Source organism: Mobula birostris, chromosome 5, assembly GCF_030028105.1.
Source record: "Mobula birostris isolate sMobBir1 chromosome 5, sMobBir1.hap1, whole genome shotgun sequence".
Lineage (NCBI taxonomy): Eukaryota > Metazoa > Chordata > Chondrichthyes > Myliobatiformes > Myliobatidae > Mobula > Mobula birostris.
The window spans coordinates 175,784,804-175,804,994 of NC_092374.1; the positions used below are offsets into that span (position 1 = coordinate 175,784,804).

Here is a 20,191-nt window from a genome sequence, read left to right on the forward strand (position 1 = left end):
CTATGTCTCTGGGCAAGTATCCAGAAAGGATAACGCGTATGCTTTATTACCTTAATAAAATATTTTATTAACAAATCTTAAGTTACTTCAGATATTATTTGTTGATATATTTTGAAGTGCAATTCTGGATTCTGGAACACTGGAGTGAAACCAGTGTTTATATACTGTCTTGGAATACAAGTCTTTCAGAAATTGATGTATATCTGTGCCTGATATTCTTTCGAGCATTAGATGTTCACTGTGTGGGTCCTTTTCTCTACGTTCACCATCTGTATATAAAGGCTGATTTATACTTCTGCATCAAATCAACACTGTAGGTACGGCGTAGCCGCGAACTCTACGCTGTAGCCTGACGCACACCTCCCCCAAAATGTAACTATGCGTCGCGGCAACGCAGACCACAACAGCTGTGATTGGTCCGCTTGGTAGCATCGCATTTCCTCCTACGCTGCAATAGCTTCCCATTGGGCGACTGAAGGGCAGGGAAGGAACTCTGGCTGCAATGCTTTCCATAAAGCTTTACAGACCTCCGAAATTATGGAGGACACATTTCACTTTTATGAAAAAAGACGCTCACTTTAAACTTGTTTACCCCGAGAAAGACTACCATGACCAAGAAGCCTTGCACGGGCAGGTATGTGCGCATGTGTGACGTACGTGAGTTGCACAGTGACGCAGACACACCAACACACAGGTATAAATGCTCACAACACATGCAGGCCACTTGCGTAGGTTATGGCGTCAATTTGACGCAGAAGTATAAATCAGCCTTAACACATTACATTGTTATGTTTATCACATATTATACATCGTATTCTGTGATTACAATCATTTTGACATCTTATGTATAAATTGCATTAGGTACTTCACATGCCCTGTTTTTTAGACTGTGTCTTGGTGGTTTTGCCTCTTCTAGGCACAGCACTGTAGCTTTCCCAGGTAAATGCTTCTACATGGTATCTGTGAAGGCTTGGCCACAGAAATAGCCATGCATCCCCACACTTCAACATCCTCCCCCCATCCAAACACTTCATGCATTGAAGGCAAATGGAGTAGGTTCATAAGCTATTTCACGGGTTCAAGGGTTGTTTTGAGATGAAAAGTTGGAGAGGTTGGACCCTCGCACTATGGTTAGAAGGGTGAAGGTGATCTCAATGAAATATCTGAGCAGGCTTGATAGGGTAATTACACAGTTGGTGTTTCTCTTTGTGGGGGAAGCTGCAACTGGGGCAAGGTTAGATTCTGAACTGTTACCCAACTAAGAGATGAAGAACTTCCATATGGTCTTTTCTTTTATCTTGTGTTCTCATTAGTGTATCCAGCAATACTACTCAACTGAAGTTATTGTGCAATCTGTCTCAACAGGTGGTCTTTTCATGTAATGCTGTGCAACACGACCAAGGAGTATGGTGAACAGATGACTGGACTGATTGCTACAATGGATCACAATTGTTCGGAATAATTTCCGAGGAATAGGATTGCCTTCCTTCTTTCCTCACCTTTTGGAAAATCATTTGAATGGTGTTTCTCAGAAGATACCCATCCTCTGACACCACTTTTCTGGGCTGTGTGCCTCTCACATTGGATTGTGTTCTTCACCGTGCAGGGGAATCTCTATTGAGGAGGCTGGGTATGTTAAACTGTGAAGTTGCCTGATACTAGGGTGGAATGGAAAATGGCACAAATGCTCAGCAGGGTTGTTATTTCTGGTCGATCTTTCATCAGTCTGGTCACAAGATAAGGTGAGCCCAGCTTTGCCTCACAGCTTCAGTGACCCAGGTTTCTCCTGACCTGTACTGCATGTCCTTCTTGTAACTGCGTGGGTTTTCTCCCATATCTCAAGGACGTGGAAGATGGCAGATCTATTAGCCATTGCAAATTATCCCCAGTGTGTGGGTGAGTGGTAGAATGTGGAAAGAATAAAATAGGATTTGTGTAGAATTAGTGTTAATAGTCAGTGCAAATTGGGTGGGCTTGAAGGGCCCGTATCCTTATTATCCATCTGAAAAGTTAGCTGCCGCCTGTCCACAGATATTATCTAAAATGCTGAATGATTCCAGATCACAAGGTTCTGCAGAGACTGGAACTCCAAAGCAACACACACACAAAGTGCTGGAGGCACTCAGCGGGTCAGGCAGCATCTATGGAGGGAAATGAACAGTTAACATTTTGAGCTGACACCCTTCATAAGACAGGGAGGAAAGTTGGGAAAAACCAGAATGGGAAGATGGCAAAAGCCAGAATAAGAAGGTGGAGGGAGGAGAAGGCAAATGATAGGTGAAACCGGGTGAAGTGGAAGGTGGGTGGGTGGGGGAGAGGGAGGAAGTAAGAAGCTGAGAGGTGATAGGTGGAGTAGGTGAGTAAAGATTTCCCCAATTTGACAGTACAAACGTAGATTTCTCCAATTTCCAATAATTTTCCCCCCCTCCTCTTTTTCTGTTCCCCATTTTCCATTCTGGTTCCTCTCTTACCCCTTCACCTCACCTGCCTATTACCTCCCTCTGGTGCCCCTTCTCCTTACATTCTTCGATGGTCCACTGGCCTCTCCTATCAGGTTCCTCCTTAAGCCCTTCACCTCTTCCACCTATCATCACCCAGCTTCTTACTACATCCCCCTGAGCTGGCTTCACCTATTACCGGCCAGCTTGTACTCCATCCCTTCCCCACCCCCCACCACCTTATTCTGGCTGCTGCTTCTTACCTTTCCAGTTCTGATGGTGGGTCTCAGTGTCAGCTGTTCATTCCCCTCCATAGATGCTGCTTGACCTCCAGCACTTTGTGTGTGCAGCTGTGTATTTCCAGATTTTTTTTTTAAATTTCAGTTTTCCAGCATCTCCAGTTTTGTGGGGAAGGAATGTTTCACTGTGCAGGGAATGTCATCTGTCCAGAGCTGCCACATCCCGTGCACGTCTGTCTGCTGGGGACCCGTGGCTCAGTTCCTACTATTTGACGACAGTGATGCACTGTACTTAGTTTACGGTGCACCCTCTGGAAGCAACGATCACCTTGTGACCAATTGATCGGCCTTCTCTATGTGGAAGGTGGTGTCATTTAGATCTGTGGGTTGATATGGCTCCATTATGAAGTCGATGTTTATCAGTGTGATCCCTGGTCCGGTTGCTGCTACAATAACTGTGAATGACTGTCTACTAAGTCAGGGAGGTTGGGGTCCATCCGCCCCCACCCCATGAGTCCCCTTTCTCAGAGGTCCATGGGGGGGTAGGCTGCCCCACTTTACCAAGAGGCTCCTGAGGCTGAGCTTCTGGTACACTTGCTGCAGTTCAGTGATAGACAGGGTAGGCAGGTGTGGGCAGCACACAGGAACAGGATGTGCTCTTCAATGTAAACTTCGCCTGTGTGTGTGTGTGGATGGAATGTGTAAGTATGTGTGAAAGTGACATGTCTCACACCCATATGTCAGCCTTTCAATTTGTGTCCTTTGCTATGTCTCATCAACCATACCTCTCTGGATGCCTTAATTATCTTAATTATAAAAAGATTTGGTGTTTTTAAGCCACTGGTTCATAGATGTTTCTTTTCCCAGAAAGTTTGGTAGGAACTGTAGAAATATCCAACAAAGTTGGATTTGTGAGATCTTGAGCAAGGACAGCAGCTCGATGAGTTTAAGGGTCGCTTAGATGGGCTGAATATAACTGCTGCTTGTCCAGTTACACTATCGGGCTCTGTTGGCCTGTGGTGTCTGGTGTGGTCCTGCAGGGCTCGAACTGGAACCCTTGCTCACGGTAAGCTGTGGTTCAGGTGTCAGTCACCTCTGACTGGAAAGCTGTCCCTTGGCGACTGGTGTTTCCGTTCACTCCTTGTCCTCGCCTTCTGCCCTCCCCCCGCTGCCCAGCCTGCCGCGCACCGCCACGGCCCTGTCCACCTTCAGCAGGCTCCTCAGGCACTGCAGGGTGGAGCTCACCAGCTGCCCCTTGGCTGCCACCACCTCCAGCGACCCCCGATGCCCCAGCATCACCTGCCCCTCCCGGAGCTGCTGCAGGAATTTGGCGTGGGCCTGTAGGAGTTCCCTGCCGGGGCTGGGGCCTCGGTAGAGGTGCAGGGGGATGTTCAGCAGGGCCTGCGCCAGCACCTGGCAAGCTAGCCCCACGGTGGGCTGGAGCTGCCGGGCACACTCCTGCTGGAGGTGGTGGTGTAGCAGGAACTCGAATGCCCCACCTGGGGGCAGCACGCAGCCGGCTGGCAGCTGCCACTCACTTGGCTCCCGGAGCTCGGGGGAGAGTGTAGGGGTGGGGGGATGGGGGACAGCTCTGGAGGGCTCACTCTGTGCTCGCTCAATGCTGAGGCTATTCTTGCCCTTGTTTTGAGCTTCTGTTTTCCCCAGGTCACAGGCACATTGGCTCTCCCAGTGTCTCCTTGAGACCCCAGCATTGGATCCCTTGCTCCCTGTCCCCGGGGTCTCTGGATCATCTCCTTTCCGCCACCATCCTGGAGGGTCTGGTTTGACTTGCTCCCTCCCCTTTCCTGAAACGTCAGCACTGACTCCCTCCTTCTCCCACCCTGGGTTCTCTAGCTCATCTCCCTCCCTCTCCAATTCTGTGGTCTCTGGGAAGGGAATCCCCCTCCCTTTCCCAGGGACCCCAGGATTGGGTCCAACCGTCCCGCCTCCCAAGTCAGGTCCCTCCCTCGACAGCGTCCATGGGTCAGCGTTCTCACTCTCCCTTCCTGGGACCATTAGGCCAGGTCCCCTGCCCCCCACTGGATTCTGTCCCTCACTCTTCCTTTCTAGGGCTCCAGGGAAGGGTCCCTCCCATCCTGAGGACCCTGTGCCAGGTCTGTTCATCCTGCTCTCTGCATCCTCTGCTTTGATTCCCTCCCTTTCCCTCCACCGGGCCTCTGGGCTGGATCGCTCACCTTTCGGTCTTGGGCTCCCAGCCTTGAAGACTTCTCTCCTGCTTCCTGGGTTAGGTCCCTTCGACCCCATGTTTCTCTTCCTGCCTGGGTTGTCTAGGTCTGGACCCTTACTGCCCTTCCCAGGGCCTGGTCCCTCCCAGCTCAGGATCCCTGGGTCTAGTCCCTCCCGGTCTGGTTCCTCCCACCCTGGGGTCTCTGGGTCCCCTGCCTCAGCTGCCTCCTTGCCTGGATCACCCACCTTGGACCCGTCCCACCACAGGTCCCCCCCCTCGGGCAGCAGAAGTGTCAGCAGCTGGTAGGCGCCGGCAATGGCACTGCGGTGCTGCTGGGCCAGGCCAAGGATTGGGGCACAGAGGCGGAGGCAGTGGGGCTTCAGGTCACGGCATCCAGCCAAGCCCAGCAGCAGCTGCGGGCCGGGTCCAGCACCCAGAGGCTGCACGAAGCAGGTTTGCACAGTGTCGGCCACCTGGGCCTCAGCCACCTGTGACACAGGCTGTGTGCCTGTCAGCCTCCCCAGCAAAGCTAGCTCATCATCTGGCAGCCCATGAACAACAGCCAGGCCGCTGGCCTCGGCCGCCTCCAGCACGCAGTCTGGCTGCCGGGGCCCCGAAAGCAGCAGGCCAATGTCCAGCTCCCGCAGCCGGGCCATGTCCTGCTCCAGCCGGCTGGCTACCCAGAGGCGGGCCTTGGCCAGTGCGACAGCTGAGCTGGGCCGCAGGGTGAGGCCAGGCTCGCTCAGGGTCGGTGCCAGGCTGCCCGACAGCAACAGGGCTTTGGTGGGGCCCAGGCGGCTGCGCACAGCCAGCCCCCGGCTTAGTGGCAGTCCCTCCAGCACCTGGCTGTGACCCACTGACAGCCCGCCCACAACCACCAACAGCTCAGATGGGTGGTTGACACACAGGTCCAGTGCCGGGCCTGGGCCTGGCGCTCCGTCCGACAGCCGCCACAGCAGGTCGCAGGCTAGGTTGGCGAGGAGGGGGGCCCGAGCCTCGCCCACCCGGCCCAACAGGTAGGCCACCAGCACACGGCCCACCGCCTCCCGCTGCAGCTGTGCCGGTCCTAGACCAAGGGCCGAGGTGCAGTGTGGACCCAGCCCCTGGGCTAGTAGCCGTGGCAGCACATCTCGCTCCAGCTGGGCCAGGCCCTGAGCCAGTTGCTGCCGCACACCTACTCCCTTGGTCTGGGCTGCCCGCAGCAAGGCGGCAAGCAGCAGCAGAAAGGACTTGGCTCCGTCTCCAGTCTGCTGGCGGTGGCACAGAGCACTGTGCACCATCCACCTGCGGAGAGACGGCAAGGGGTGAGGGTGAGGGCAGCAATCTCCGTCTGGGCAACACAGACACACACACACACACACACACACACACACACACACACACACACACACACACACACACACACACACACACACAGTAAATATACACATGCAACACTCTCCCCTCCCAAACACTCACCTTATACTGCACATGCCCCAACACACCCCAATCTCACTCAGCACATAAGCACATCCTTAAACACACACACAACTCTCTGTCGTCCTCTATCTCGTACACACACACCCCTCAACAAGGATACTTACTAAAATACACACAATACACCACCTCACACTCCATACCAAACCACCCCCCCACCCACACTACACATACTCAGCCCTCAGTACCCATCACCCACATGCCCCTGACCTGTGCTAAATATCTAGCTCAGCTTTAGTGTAGCATTTCCCCAACTCCCAGTCCCACGCTTGCACTCTCTACCAACACCATCCCAACCCACTGGGGCACAACACACGGGCACTCAGAGTCCAGTTTATTGTTGAGTAATGTTTGAGCACTGGGACCGGACCAGACCAGCCTAGGCCAAGGTTGTCTTTGAGTCAGACTAACTTGGGCCAGGGTTGTATTTGGAGGGGTTTGGACTTATCTTGGTCAAGATGGGGTTAGAACACATTGGGACCAGATTAAATTGGGGTCAGTGTTGGGTTTGGGTCAGACTAACCTGGGTCAGCACTGGATTTGGGACTAATGTGTCAGGTTTGTGCTCTGGTTGAACTAACCTGGGTCAGGTTTCGGTGTGGGTTGGACTAACCTGGGTCAGGTTTGGGCTTGGGTTGGACTAACCTGGGTCAGGTTTCGGTGTGGGTTGGACTAACCTGGGTCACGTTTGGGTGTGGGTTGGACTAACCTGGGTCAGGTTAGGGTGTGGGTTGGACTAACCTGGGTCAGGTTAGGGTGTGGGTTGGACTAACCTGGGTCACGTTTGGGTGTGGGTTGGACTAACCTGGGTCAGGTTTGGGCTTGGGTTGGATTAACCTGGGTCAGGTTAGGGTGTGGGTTGGATTAACCTGGGTCAGGTTAGGGTGTGGGTTGGATTAACCTGGGTCAGGTTTGGGTGTGGGTTGGACTAACCTGGGTCAGGTTAGGGTGTGGGTTGGACTAACCTGGGTCAGGTTTGGGTGTGAGTTAGATTAACCGGGTCAGGTTAGGGTGTGGGTTGGACTAACCTGGGTCAGGTTTGGGTGTGGGTTGGATTAACCTGGGTCAGACTAACCTGGGTCAGGTTTCGGTGTGGGTTGGACTAACCTGGGTCAGGTTTGGGTGTGGGTTGAATTAACCTGGGTCAGACTAACCTAGGTCAGGGTTGGGTCAGACTAACCTGGGCCAGGTTTGGGCTTGGGTCGGACTAACCTGGGTCAGATTTGGACTTGGGTTTAGCTAACCTGGGTCAGAGATGGATTTGTGCTTGGGTTGGACTAACCTGGGTCAGATGTGGACTTGGGTTTAGCTAACCTGGGTCAGAGATGGATTTGTGCTTGGGTTGGACTAACCTGGGTCAGATGTGGACTTGGGTTTAGCTAACCTGGGTCAGAGATGGATTTGTGCTTGGGTTGGACTAACCTGGGTCAGATGTGGACTTGGGTTTAGCTAACCTGGGTCAGAGATGGATTTGGGCTCAGGTTGGACTAACCTGGGTTAGGGTTTGGTGTGGGTTGGATTAACCTGAGTCAGGTTTAAGTTTGAGTTGGACTAACCTGGGCCAGGGGTTAGGTGTGGGTTGGACTAACCTGGCTGCAGGGTGATCCAGCAGGAGAGATTCTAAGATGGTGCCCCCATCCCTGGTGATAAGGATGTCTCCCGTAGCTCTAGTGAACAGCACCTGACCTCCCAGTGGGCCAAAGCATGGTGACACAATGTTCTCCAAGGTTTCGGCAATGTGCACCAGGTTTTCAATGTCCAGTGCGCTGTCCCAGCCCATTCCTACACAACATACAACAAACGTGAGGTATTACCGGTAAGGACAGAGTGAAGCTCCCTCTCCTTGTCTAATCACACACACCCCCAGGATCAGACACAGGGTAAAACTCCCTCTACACTGCTCTGTCACACACTCCCGGGGTCAGACACAGAGTGATGCTCCCTCTGCACTGTCCCATCACCCATTTTGAGGATTATAAAACCTCGGGTTACATGGTGTGATGTAAGTGCGCCTTTAAGCTGTGGCTGCTGAATTGCATGAATAGCAGTGAGCACGTCATCCTTGGGAGGGTGAGGATTTCAACAGTATCCTCGAGGAGAGAGATTGCTGCAGTCTCCACTGTGGCTGAATGTTGGTGGAGAAGTTGAATGACCCATCCGCCCTAACTCCAGCACCTCAAGGTCTGGAGAATGATGGTGACTGATGATTTCTCAGTATACATCTCCCATGACTTGGGCTGCAGTGTGTCCTGGACAGGGATGATATTTAACTTTAACCTCTCTACTGCTGCTGTTTTAAAGAGTTGAGTGGATTCTTTCCTGCCTCACTTGGAGACGGGTCGCCAGTGGCTGCAACACGTTGGACAATTTACGACAGGCACCACCACAAACAGATCAAGGGTGAATAGCGATGCATGGAGAGGGTCTCTGGCGGACCGTGTTTAGCTCTGAGCAACACACAAAATGCACAACTGATGAAAGGTCTCAGCCCGTAACATCGACTGTTTGTTGCTGTCCATTGATGCTACCAGTTCCTCCAGCATTTCGTCTGTTACCCTGCATTTCCAGTATCTACAGAATCTGTTATGATAGTGTTTAGGTCTGATCCTGTGGGAGATGCACATTTTCAGCAATGATCCAATTTTATAAATAAAACTTGGCTAGAGTCAAACACATTAGATACAAGGCTTTATCACTGAGATTGAACAACATTGGGACACATATGTTCCCACGATAAAAAAAAGGATTTGATGTTTGTTTGGCATTGTCCCCCACACTCCCAGGATGGGTAATACTGCTTTTGTCATTGAATTGGGGACATTCAATATACAGTGCCTATAAAAAGCATTCATCTCCCCTTGGCAGTTCTCTTGTTTTATTGTTTTATAACATTGAATCACAGTGGATTTAATTTGGCTTTTTTGACACTGACCGACAGAAAAAAAACTCGTGTCAAGTGAAACCAGATCTCTACAAAGTGATCGAAATACAAATATAAAGCACTAAAATAATTGATTGCTTGAGTATTCACCCCTTTAATATGACACACCAAATCATCAGTAGTTTGAGAAGTCACATAATAAATTAAATGGCTATCACCATGTGTATTCAAGGGTGTTTTAATTAATTATAGTAAAAACACCCGTATCTGGAAGGTCCAATTGCTGGTGAGTCAGTATCCTGGTAAAAACTACACAATGAAGACAAAAGAACACCCCAAGCAACTCTGCAAAAAGTTATTGAAAAACACAAGCCAGGCGATGGATACAAGAAAATTTCCAAGTCACTGAATATCCCTTGGAGTACAGGTCACTCAGTTTTTAAGGATGGCCTGCTCTAGGCAGATTTATAGCTGTGCCATATTCTTTCCATTGTTTGATGATTAATTTACCTGTACTTACAACATTGAATGACAGTGGATTTAATTTGGCTTTTTTGACAATGATCAACAGAAAAAGACTCTTTCGTGTCAAAGTGAAATCAGACCTCTACAACGTAATTGAAATTAATTACAAACATAAAATATAAAATAATTGATTGCATAAGTGTTCACCCCCCTCAAATCAGTATTTAGTAGATGCACCTTTGACAGCAATTACAGCCTTGAGTCTCTGTGGAGAGGTCTCAATCAGCTTTGCACATTTGGATACTGCAATTTCTCCCCATTCTTCTTTACAACACTGCTCAAGCTCTGTCAGATTGCATGGGGATTGTGAGTTAACAGCCCTTTTGAAGTCCAGCCACAGATTTTCAATTTGATTGAGGTCTGGATTCCGTCATGGCCCCTCCAGGACATCAGCCTTCTTATTTTTAAGCCATTCCTGTGTAGCTTTGGCTTTATGTTAGGAGTCTTTGTCTTGCTGGAAAACAAATCTTCTCCTAAGTTGCAGTTCTCTTGCAGATTGCGTCAGGTTTTCCTCCAGGATTTCCCTGTATTTTGCTGCATTCATTTTACTCTCTCACAAGCCTTCCAGGGCTTGGTGCAGTGAAGCATCCACACCATGATGCAGCCACCACCATGCTTCACGGTAGGGATGGTGTGTTTTTGATGATGTGCAGTGTTTGGCCAAACAGGTTTTAGTGTGATGGCTAAAAAGCTCAATTTTGGTTTCATCAGGCCATAGAACCTTCTTCCAACTGACTTCAGAGTCTCCCACGTCTTCTGGCAAACTCTAGCCAAGATTTCATGTGAGTTTTTTTTCCCCAACAATGGCTTTCTCTTTGCCACTCTCCCATAATGCTGTTAAGTACCTGGGCAACAGTTGTTGTATGCACAGTCTCTCCCATCTCTGCCAATGAAGCTTGTAACTCTTCCAGAGTTGTCATAGGTCTCCTGGTTGCCTCCATCACTATTTCCCTTCTTGCACGGTCACTCAGTTTTTGAGGATGGCCTGCTCTAGGCAGATCTACAGCTATGCCATATTCGTTCCATTTCTTGATGATTGTCAACTGTACTCCAAGGGATATTCAGTGACTTCCAAATTTTTTTGTAATCATCTCCTGACTTGTGCTTTTCAGTAACATTTTTGCAGAGTTGCTTGGAGTGTTCTTTTGTCTTCATGATGTAGTTTTTGCCAGGCTACCAACTCACCAGCAGTTGGACCTTCCCAATACAGGTGCATTATCAATACATCAATTGAAACACCTTGATCACACACAGATCTCTATTTAACTAATTATGTGACTTCTTAAACCAACTGGCTGCACCAGTGATGATTTGGTGTGTCATATTGAAGGGGATGAATACTTATGTAATCAATTATTTTGTGTTTTATATTTGTAATTAATTTTAATCAGTTTGGAGATATGTTTTCACTTTGATATGAAAGAGCCTTTAGCTGTTGATCAGTGTGGACAAAATTCCAAATTAAATCCATTGTGATTCAATTTTATAAAACAATAAACATGAGAACTTCGGCGGGGGGGTGAATACTTTTTATAGACACTGTACATTATATGGTTATATACGTTATATACATGTTAACTGACAATGAACTTGACTTGAATATCACTGGCATATGTCATGAAATTTGTTAACAGTGGCAGCAGCAGAATGCAATATATGATAAATATAGAAAAAAATAAATGAATCACAGAAAAAGTCCATATAGAAATCAGGTGGCAGAGAGGAAGAAGCTATTCCTGAATCACTGAGGGTGAACCTTCAGGCTTCTGTACCTCCTTCTTGACAGTAACAATGAGGAAAGGACATGTCCTGGGTGATGGGAGTCATTAATAATGGACTCCTTGAAGATGTCTTGGATACTACGGAGGCAGTACCCATTATGGAGCTGAGTAACTTTACAATTTTCTGTAGTTGCTTTTGATTCCCTGCCACACCAGACAGTGTTGCATCTGTCAGAATGTTCTCTTCGGTACATCCATATAAGTTTTTGAGTGTTTTAGGTGACGGGCTTAGGCGGAAACGGGCGAGGTGAGGAAGGTTTGGCATTCATTTTCTGTTGTTATTTGAGGAGAGGGGCAGTATGAGTGTGAGGGCAGTTTGCTGTTCTCTGTGTCGGATGTGGGAGGCCCTGGAGTCTCCAAGCCTCCCGGACGTCTACATCTGTGCCAAGTGCATCGAGATGCAGCTCCTAAGGGACCGCGTTACGGAACTGGAGCTGCAGCTTGATGACCTTCATCTGGTCAGGGAGAGTGAGGAGTTGATAGAGAGGAGTTACAGGCAGGTGGTCACGCCGGGGCCACGGGAGGCAGACAAGTGGGTCACGGTTAGGAGGGGGAAGGGGAAGAGTCAGGTTAGAGAGTACCCCGGTGGCTGTGCCCCTTAACAATAGGTACTCCTATTTGAGTACTGTTGGGGGGGACAGCTTACCCGGGGGAAGCAACAGTGGCCGTGCCTCCGGCACAGAGTCCGGCCCAGTCGCTCAGAAGGGTAGGGCAAGGAAGAGGAGGGCAGTTGTGATAGGTGACTCGATAGTAAGGGGGTCAGATAGGCGATTCTGTGGACGCAGTCCAGAGACCCGGATGGTAGTTTGCCTCCCTGGTGCCAGGGTCCGGGATATTTCTGATCGTGTCCAAGATATCCTGAAGTGGGAGGGTGAGGAGCCAGAGGTCGTGGTACATATAGGTACCAATGACGTAGGTAGGAAAAGGGATGAGGTCCTGAAAGGAGAATATAGGGAGCTTGGAACGGAGTTGAGAAAAAGGACCGCAAAGGTAGTAATCTCGGGATTACTGCCTGTGCCACGCGACTGAGAGTAGGAATGCGATGAAGTGGAGGATAAATGCATGGCTGAGGGATTGGAGCAGGGAGCAGGGATTCAAGTTTTTGGATCATTGGGACCTCTTTTGGCGCAGGCTTGACCTGTACAAAAAGGACGGGTTACACTTGAATCCTAGGGGGACCAATATCCTGGCAGGGAGATTAGCGAGGGCTACTGAGGTGACTTTAAACTAGAATGGTTGGGGGGTGGGAATCAAATTAAAGAGGCTAGGCGAGAGGAGGTTAGTTCACAACAGGGAGATGGGAACCAGTGCAGAGAGACAGAGGGGTGTAAAGTGAGGGTAGAAGCAAAAAGTACTAAGGAGAAAAGTAAAAGTGGCAGGCCGACAAATCCAGGGCAAGCATTAAAAAGGGCCACTTTTCAACATAATTGTATAAGGGCTAAGAGAGTTGTAAAAGAGCGCCTGAAGGCTTTGTGTGTCAATGCAAGGAGCATTTGTAATAAGGTGGATGAATTGAAAGTGCAGATTGTTATTAGTGATTATGATATAGTTGGGATCACAGAGACATGGCTCCAGGGTGACCAAGGATGGGAGCTCAATGTTCAGGGATATTCAATATTCAGGAGGGATAGACATGAAGGAAGGGGAGGTGGGGTGGCGTTGCTGGTTAAAGAAGAGATTAACGCAATAGAAAGGAAGGACATAAGCCAGGAAGATGTGGAATCGATATAGGTAGAGCTGCGTAACACTAAGGGGCAGAAGACGCTGGTGGGAGTTGTGTGCAGGCCACCTAACAGTAGCAGTGAGGTCGGAGATGGTATTAAACAGGAAATTAGAAATGTGTGCAATAAAGGAACAGCAGTTTATAATGGGTGACTTCAATCTACACGTAGATTGGGTGAACCAAATTGGTAAAGGTGCTGAGGAAGAGGATTTCTTGGAATGTATGCGGGATGGTTTTTTGAACCAACATGTCGAGGAACCAACTAGAGAGCAGGCTATTCTGGACTGGGTTTTGAGCAATGAGGAAGGGTTAATTAGCAATCTTGTCGTGAGAGGCCCCTTGGGTAAGAGTGACCATAATATGGTGGAATTCTTCATTAAGATGGAGAGTGACATAGTTAATTCAGAAACAAAGGTTCTGAACTTAAAGAGGGGTAACTTTGAAGGTATGAGACATGAATTAGCTAAGATAGACTGGCAAATGACACTTAAAGGATTGATGGTGGATATGCAATGGCAAGCATTTAAAGATTGCATGGATGAACTACAACAATTGTTCATCCCAGTTTGGCAAAAGAATAAATCAAGGAAGGTAGTGCACCTGTGGCTGACAAGAGAAATTAGGGATAGTATCGATTTCAAAGAAGAAGCATACAAATTAGCCAGAAAAAGTGGCTCACCTGAGGACTGGGAGAAATACAGAGTTCAGCAGAGGAGGACAAAGGGCTTAATTAGGAAGGGGAAAAAAGATTATGAGAGAAAACTGGCAGGGAACATAAAAACTGACTGTAAAAGCTTTTATGGATATGTAAAAAGGAAAAGACTGGTAAAGACAAATGTAGGTCCCCTACGGACAGAAACAGGTGAATTGATTATGGGGAGCAAGGACATGGCAGACCAATTGAATAATTACTTTGGTTCTGTCTTCACTAAGCAGGACATAAATAATCTTCCAGAAATAGTAGGGGACAGAGGATCCAGTGAGATGGAGGAACTGAGCGAAATACATGTTAGTAAGGAAGTGGTGTTAGGTAAATTGAAGGGATTGAAGGCAGATAAATCCCCAGGGCCAGATGGTCTGCATCTTAGAGTGCTTAGGAAGTAGCCCAAGAAATAGTGGATGCATTAGTGATAATTTTTCAAAACTCGTTAGATTCTGGACTAGTTCCTGAGGATTGGGGGGAGGCTAATGTTATCCCACTTTTTAAAAAAGGAGGGAGAGAGAAACCGGGGAATTATAGACCGGTTAGCCTAACGTCGGTGGTGGGGAAACTGCTGGAGTCAGTTATCAAAGATGTGATAACAGCACATTTGGAAAGCGGTGAAATGATCGGACAAAGTCAGCATGGATTTGTGAAAGGAAAATCATGTCTGACGAATCTCATAGAATTTTTTGAGGATGTAACTAGTAGAGTGGATAGGGGAGAACCAGTGGATGTGGTATATTTGGATTTTCAAAAGGCTTTTGACAAGGTCCCACACAGGAGATTAGTGTGCAAACTTAAAGCACACGGTATTGGGGGTAAGGTATTGATGTGGATGGAGAATTGGTTAGCAGACAGGAAGCAAAGAGTGGGAATAAACGGGACCTTTTCAGAATGGCAGGCGGTGACTAGTGGGGTACCGCAAGGCTCAGTGCTGGGACCCCAGTTGTTTACAATATATATTAATGACTTGGATGAGGCAATTAAATGCAGCATTTCTAAGTTTGCGGATGACACGAAGCTGGGTGGCAGTGTTAGCTGTGAGGAGGATGCTAAGAGGATGCAGGGTGACTTGGATAGGTTGGGTGGGTGGGCAAATTCATGGCAGATGCAATTTAATGTGGATAAATGTGAAGTTATCCACTTTGGTGGCAAAAATAGGAAAACAGATTATTATCTGAATGGTGGCCGATTAGGAAAAGGGGAGGTGCAACGGGACCTGGGTGTCATTATACACCAGTCATTGAAAGTAGGCATGCAGGTACAGCAGGCGGTGAAAAAGGCGAATGGTATGCTGGCATTTATAGTGAGAGGATTTGAGTACAGGAGCAGGGAGGTACTACTGCAGTTGCACAAGGCCTTGGTGAGACCACACCTGGAGTATTGTGTGCAGTTTTGGTCCCCTAATCTGAGGAAAGACATCCTTGCCATAGAGGGAGTACAAAGAAGGTTCACCAGATTGATTCCTGGGATGGCAGGACTTTCATATGAAGAAAGACTGGATGAACTGGGCTTGTACTCGTTGGAATTTAGAAGATTGAGGGGGGGATCTGATTGAAACGTATAAAATCCTAAAGGGATTGGACAGGCTAGATGCAGGAAGATTGTTCCCGATGTTGGGGAAGTCCAGAACAAGGGGTCACAGTTTGAGGATAAAGGGGAAGCCTTTTAGGACCGAGATTAGGAAAAACTTCTTCACACAGAGAGTGGTGAATCTGTGGAATTCTCTGCCACAGGAAACAGTTGAGGCCAGTTCATTGGCTATATTTAAGAGGGAGTTAGATATGGCCCTTGTGGCTATGGGGATCAGGGGGGATGGAGGGAAGGCTGGGGCGGGGTTCTGAGTTGGATGATCAGCCATGATCATAATAAATGGCGGTGTAGGCTCGAAGGGCCGAATGGCCTACTCCTGCACCTATTTTCTATGTTTCTATGTTTCTAAACCAAATCTCCTCAAACTCCTAATGAAATATAGCCACTGTTGCAATAATATGATGGGACCAGGTTTAAATCCTCAGAGATATTGACACCCAGGAACTTGAAATTTCTCACTCTCTTCACTTCAATGAGGATTGGTTCATGTTCCCTTGTTTTACCCTTTCTGAGAGGGGTGTCCTGGTGAATAAGGATAAGACAGCTTGGGTTTTTATTTCATGAAGCTAAGAAGAATCAGTGATGATCTTGTTCAAATACATACGATCTTAATGGGGCTTGACAAGACAAATGTTGAGATGTTCAAATTGAGTTTATTGTCATGTGCACAAGTATATGAACGTACAAGTGTAATGAAAAACGTATTCGCAGCAGCATCACAGTCCTATAGCATCAGATAAGCAGCGTTCACAAGAATAAAACAAATTAGACTTAAATTACTGTATATACAACTTTCACAAGGTAGAACACAATTAGAATAAAATCAGCCCTTTTTAGTGCAAACTAAACTCCAGTAATTAGAGTATTGCTAGTTCATTTTAAGAAATTAATTTGTTTGTAAACCTGTGGGAGAATCACGAACAAGGGGACATTGTTACAAAATAACGGGTCGATCATTTAAAACTGAGAACTATAGAAATTTCTTCTCTAAGGGGGTGGTGGAGCTCTGGAATTCTCTGTCCCTGAGAGTGATGGAGGCTGGATCTTTGGAGACATTTAAGGTGGAGGTGACCTTAATGTGATCACATTAAGGTAATATTCCAAGATCTGGGACCAGCACAGATCAATCATGATCATTGTAGATCAGTGGTTCCAAACCTGGAGTCCAAGGACCCCTTGTGTAATGGTATTGGGCCATGACATAAAAAAAGGTTGGGCGATGGTGGGATAGGTTTTAGGGCCGAGTGGCCCACACCTGCTCCCATTTCATTCTGTTCCTGACCTTTCCAAGGTCAGATCTCCAGACCCACACCTTCCAAAAGACATCCTCGAAAACCTGAACTGTCCCAACCCGAGACCCCAACACCCTGACACAAAATGAACCCTAAACTGTGAAGCCCTCCCTGAATTTTGACCCTAACACCCTGAACCTAAATGACCCCGAGACTCCTTCGCTGCAGTCTGAGCATCCTGACACCGACTGAACCGCGAGCCTCTTCCTGAATTGCTGATCCCTACCCCACACTAACTGCTCCCCTCTTCCCGTCCGGGGATAGAGGATCAGCCAGTGGAATTCCAGCGGAGGGCACTAACTTGCCACCTCCAGCCCCCGGAGAACCGACTCCCCCTTGTCAGGCGGCTCCTTTGGCAGCCCCGACCCGTCAGGTCCCAGCCCATGACGTAACTTGACGTCACGCAGGAGGCAGAGCCGCCGAGATAGCGGAGTCTAATTCTCAGCTTGCCCCTTGCCGTGCCCACGCTGCCTTGTTAATGCCCCGCTTAGGGTCGGTCAAACAGCCCCCCCTCCCACACTCCCGAACCCCTCCCAGTCTAGCCCCGCCCTCTCGTACACCACTCTGTTCCCGCCCAGCCCCAGGTGTAGCCCCGCCCCATCACCCCGCTCCGCCCAGCAACCTACCTGTCAATCACCAAAAACACGCTTCGCCACGCGTTACCCTCTGACGTCATACAGGATCACCGCCCGTTCCCCCGCGCCCTGATGTCACCCCGTGCCGCTCTCTCCAACCGTGACTTTGACCCCAGTAACCCGCACCAGCCTCTCGCCCCGCTCACTCTCGGCTGTTGTCCTGCTCTGTGCCCTCTGGTGACTCACTGTCCCCGCCCTCCCGCCTGCCCAGCCAATCAGGTGCCCACGCCGAATGCCGAGGCTGCCGGGCTCTGCGGCGCTCCGGAGGTGGGAGGGAGTGCGGCCTAGTTGTTGGAGCTACCGATACACTGAGGACCGGCCGACGGGCTTCGCTAATACCAAGCCCGAGAGCAGGGATTGATCCCATGGGGAAGAGTGACCGCAGGCTCCGGGCAGAGCGAGCGAGAGAGAGGGCGGTTTGAGCCTGGGGAGGACTGACTGCTGGGAGAGGCAGCCCGTCGATAGCTGTCTTGGTGCCGAGAGCGACCGGTGACAAGCGATCCAGGGTTAGAGGGTTAGAGGGCTCTAGCCAGTGGTCGAAGTGGGGTAGAAGGAGTAGTATAAGGACTGTCTGGAGAGAGAAGAAGGATGTCTGAGCCCTGGGAGGGGTTTTGGTGCTGAGACTGACCCACAGAGAGTGAAGCCTTCAGGCCACTGAGTGAGAGAGAGACAGGTTGATTTTTTTTCCTGGGGAGGGGACGGGGAGTCTTGGCTCTGGGGAGAGAAGGAAAGGGAGAGGAGGAGAAGACTGAGACCCAGGCAGTGAGCCTGATTGGAGGAGTTGAAAGAAAAACGTTGAAGTGTATTTAAGTGAGGTTGACCCCAGGAGGTGTAGAAAGAAAACAAAAGTGATCGACACATGGCAGATGGGTTGGGATCAGAGGGGCAGCAATGATCAGAGCAAGGGTTAGACTTCAGAAGCTGGGAGGAATCACGTTTTAGTGCCTCACTGCCACCCTGCACCTCCTGCCACCATCGTTTCTGCAGTCTTGGAACTGGCTGAGGACGGAATGTGTGAGAGCAACAGAGGTAAGGGCGAAGTAACTGGGCTGGGTGGTGTAAACTCTGGTCCTGGGGACATCTCACATCTGTGAAGAGTTAGTGACTAAGCTTTATCGTGTTGAGAGGGACCACAGGTGCTTACTGGAGCTCAGAAGTGTGAATTAAACCAACAGTGCAGTATGGCAGGAGACCAGTCTGATGTTAAACTGTGCAACAGACACAAAATGTTGGAGGAACTCTGCAGGTCAAGCAGCATCTATGGAGAGGACTAAGCAATCAATGTTTCAGGCTGAGACCCTTTCTCAGTACCAGCATCAGTACCGATGGAGAGACTCGGTATGAAACATCAACTGTATATTCCTCTCCAGAGATGCTATATGGTGGGGTATAAAATCTCTTCCCCTTTGCTTGATTTTTATCCTTCAGTGAAGCTGTGATACATCCAGATTAGATGCGTTCTATGGTGCATCAATAAAAATTGGTAAGGGTCAATGAAGACATGCCAAATTTCTTAGTCCTCCTAAGGAAGTAGAAGCATTGGTGAACTTTCTTGACTGTAGTGTTTGCATGGTTGGAGTAGGACAGGTTATTTGTGATGTTTGCTACTAGGTACTTGAAACTCGTACCCTCACAAACATTTGCACCCCAAATGTAGACAGGAATGTGCACCCCAGCCCCCTTCCTGAAGTCAATGACCAGCTCTTTTGGTGAAGCTGAGGGAAAAGTTATTGTTGTGACATCCAGCACATCGTTATTAGAGATTTGACCCACTGTTGTGCCCTCTGTAACCTTGAGATGGAGTTAGAGCAGAAATAGGCCACGCAGCCCCTTGGTGCTGGTTTTTGCCTATTCTTACTGATTGGGGTCTTTTGGTCAGGAAGTCGAGGATCCAGTTGCAGAGGGATGTGTTGAGACCCAGGTCTTGGAGGTTAGCGGTGAGTTTGCTTGGAATTATCATACTGAAGGCGGAGCTGTAGTCAATGAACAGTAGTTTTACATGGGTATCTTTGCTGTCCAAATGCTCCATTGGTGGGAGTAGGGCCAGGGAGGTTGTATCTGCTGTGCACCTATTTTGGTGAAAGGTAAATTGTAGTGGGATGTGGTTCACTGGGAAGTTGGAGTTCATGTGCCATGGCCAGCTTCTTGAAGCATTTCATGATGGTTGATATCAGAGCCACTAGGCAGTAGTCATAGTCATACTTTATTGATCCCAGGGGAAATTGGTTTTCATTACAGTTGCACCATAAATAATAAGTAGTAATAAAACCATAAATAGTAATATGTAAATTATGCCAGGAAATAAGTCCAGGACCAGCCTGTTGGCTCAGGGTGTCTGACCCTCCAAGGGAGGAGTTGTAAAGTTTGATGGCCACAGGCAGGAATGACTTCCTGTGACACTCTGTGTTGCATCTCGGTGGAATGAGTCTCTGGCTGAATGTACTCCTGTGCCCAACCGGTACATTATGTAGTGGATGGGAGACATTGTCCAAGATGGCATGCAGCTTGGACAGCATCCTCTTTTCAGACACCACCATTATACATATTACCCTATTTTTCTAAGATGTCGGGATGATACTGATCTTCTTAAAGCAGGTAGGAATCTTAGATTGAAGTAGGGAAAGTTTTTAAAAAGTTCAGATATCCCCACAGTTGATCTGTGCAGAATCTAAGGACGTAGCTGGGACACCATCTGGCTGCTCTCCGGAAGACTGATT

The 20,191-nt window shown here is 48.7% G+C and overlaps 3 protein-coding genes across 5 annotated transcripts in view; 2 read left to right on the plus strand and 1 right to left on the minus strand.

Moving 5' to 3' along the window:
• hsd17b8 (hydroxysteroid (17-beta) dehydrogenase 8) overlaps window positions 1–3,513 on the plus strand; it is a 45,445-nt gene extending 41,932 nt beyond the window's left edge. Inside the window, exon 9 of the mRNA XM_072258944.1 lies at window positions 1,366–3,513. Within this exon, the coding sequence (XP_072115045.1) occupies window positions 1,366–1,382 (17 nt within the window). The 3' untranslated portion in view covers window positions 1,383–3,513. The remainder of the gene's footprint in view (window positions 1–1,365) is intronic.
• Window positions 81–17,646, minus strand: bbs10 (Bardet-Biedl syndrome 10). Its single transcript, XM_072258940.1, has 3 exons — window positions 17,466–17,646; window positions 7,931–8,123; window positions 81–6,149 (listed from the first exon to the last, which is right to left on the minus strand). Exons 2-3 carry the CDS (start codon window positions 8,119–8,121, stop codon window positions 3,812–3,814), a joined length of 2,529 nt encoding a protein of 842 aa, XP_072115041.1. The 5' UTR covers window positions 8,122–8,123; window positions 17,466–17,646; the 3' UTR covers window positions 81–3,811.
• Window positions 17,506–20,191, plus strand: part of rxrba (retinoid x receptor, beta a) — a 70,216-nt gene continuing 67,530 nt past the window's right edge. Inside the window, exon 1 of one of the 3 annotated variants that reach the window (XM_072258943.1) lies at window positions 17,506–18,503. In XM_072258943.1, coding sequence (XP_072115044.1) covers window positions 18,485–18,503 — 19 coding nt within the window. In that variant the 5' untranslated portion in view covers window positions 17,506–18,484. The remainder of the gene's footprint in view (window positions 18,504–20,191) is intronic. The other 2 variants (XM_072258941.1, XM_072258942.1) reach the window with 2 other exon arrangements.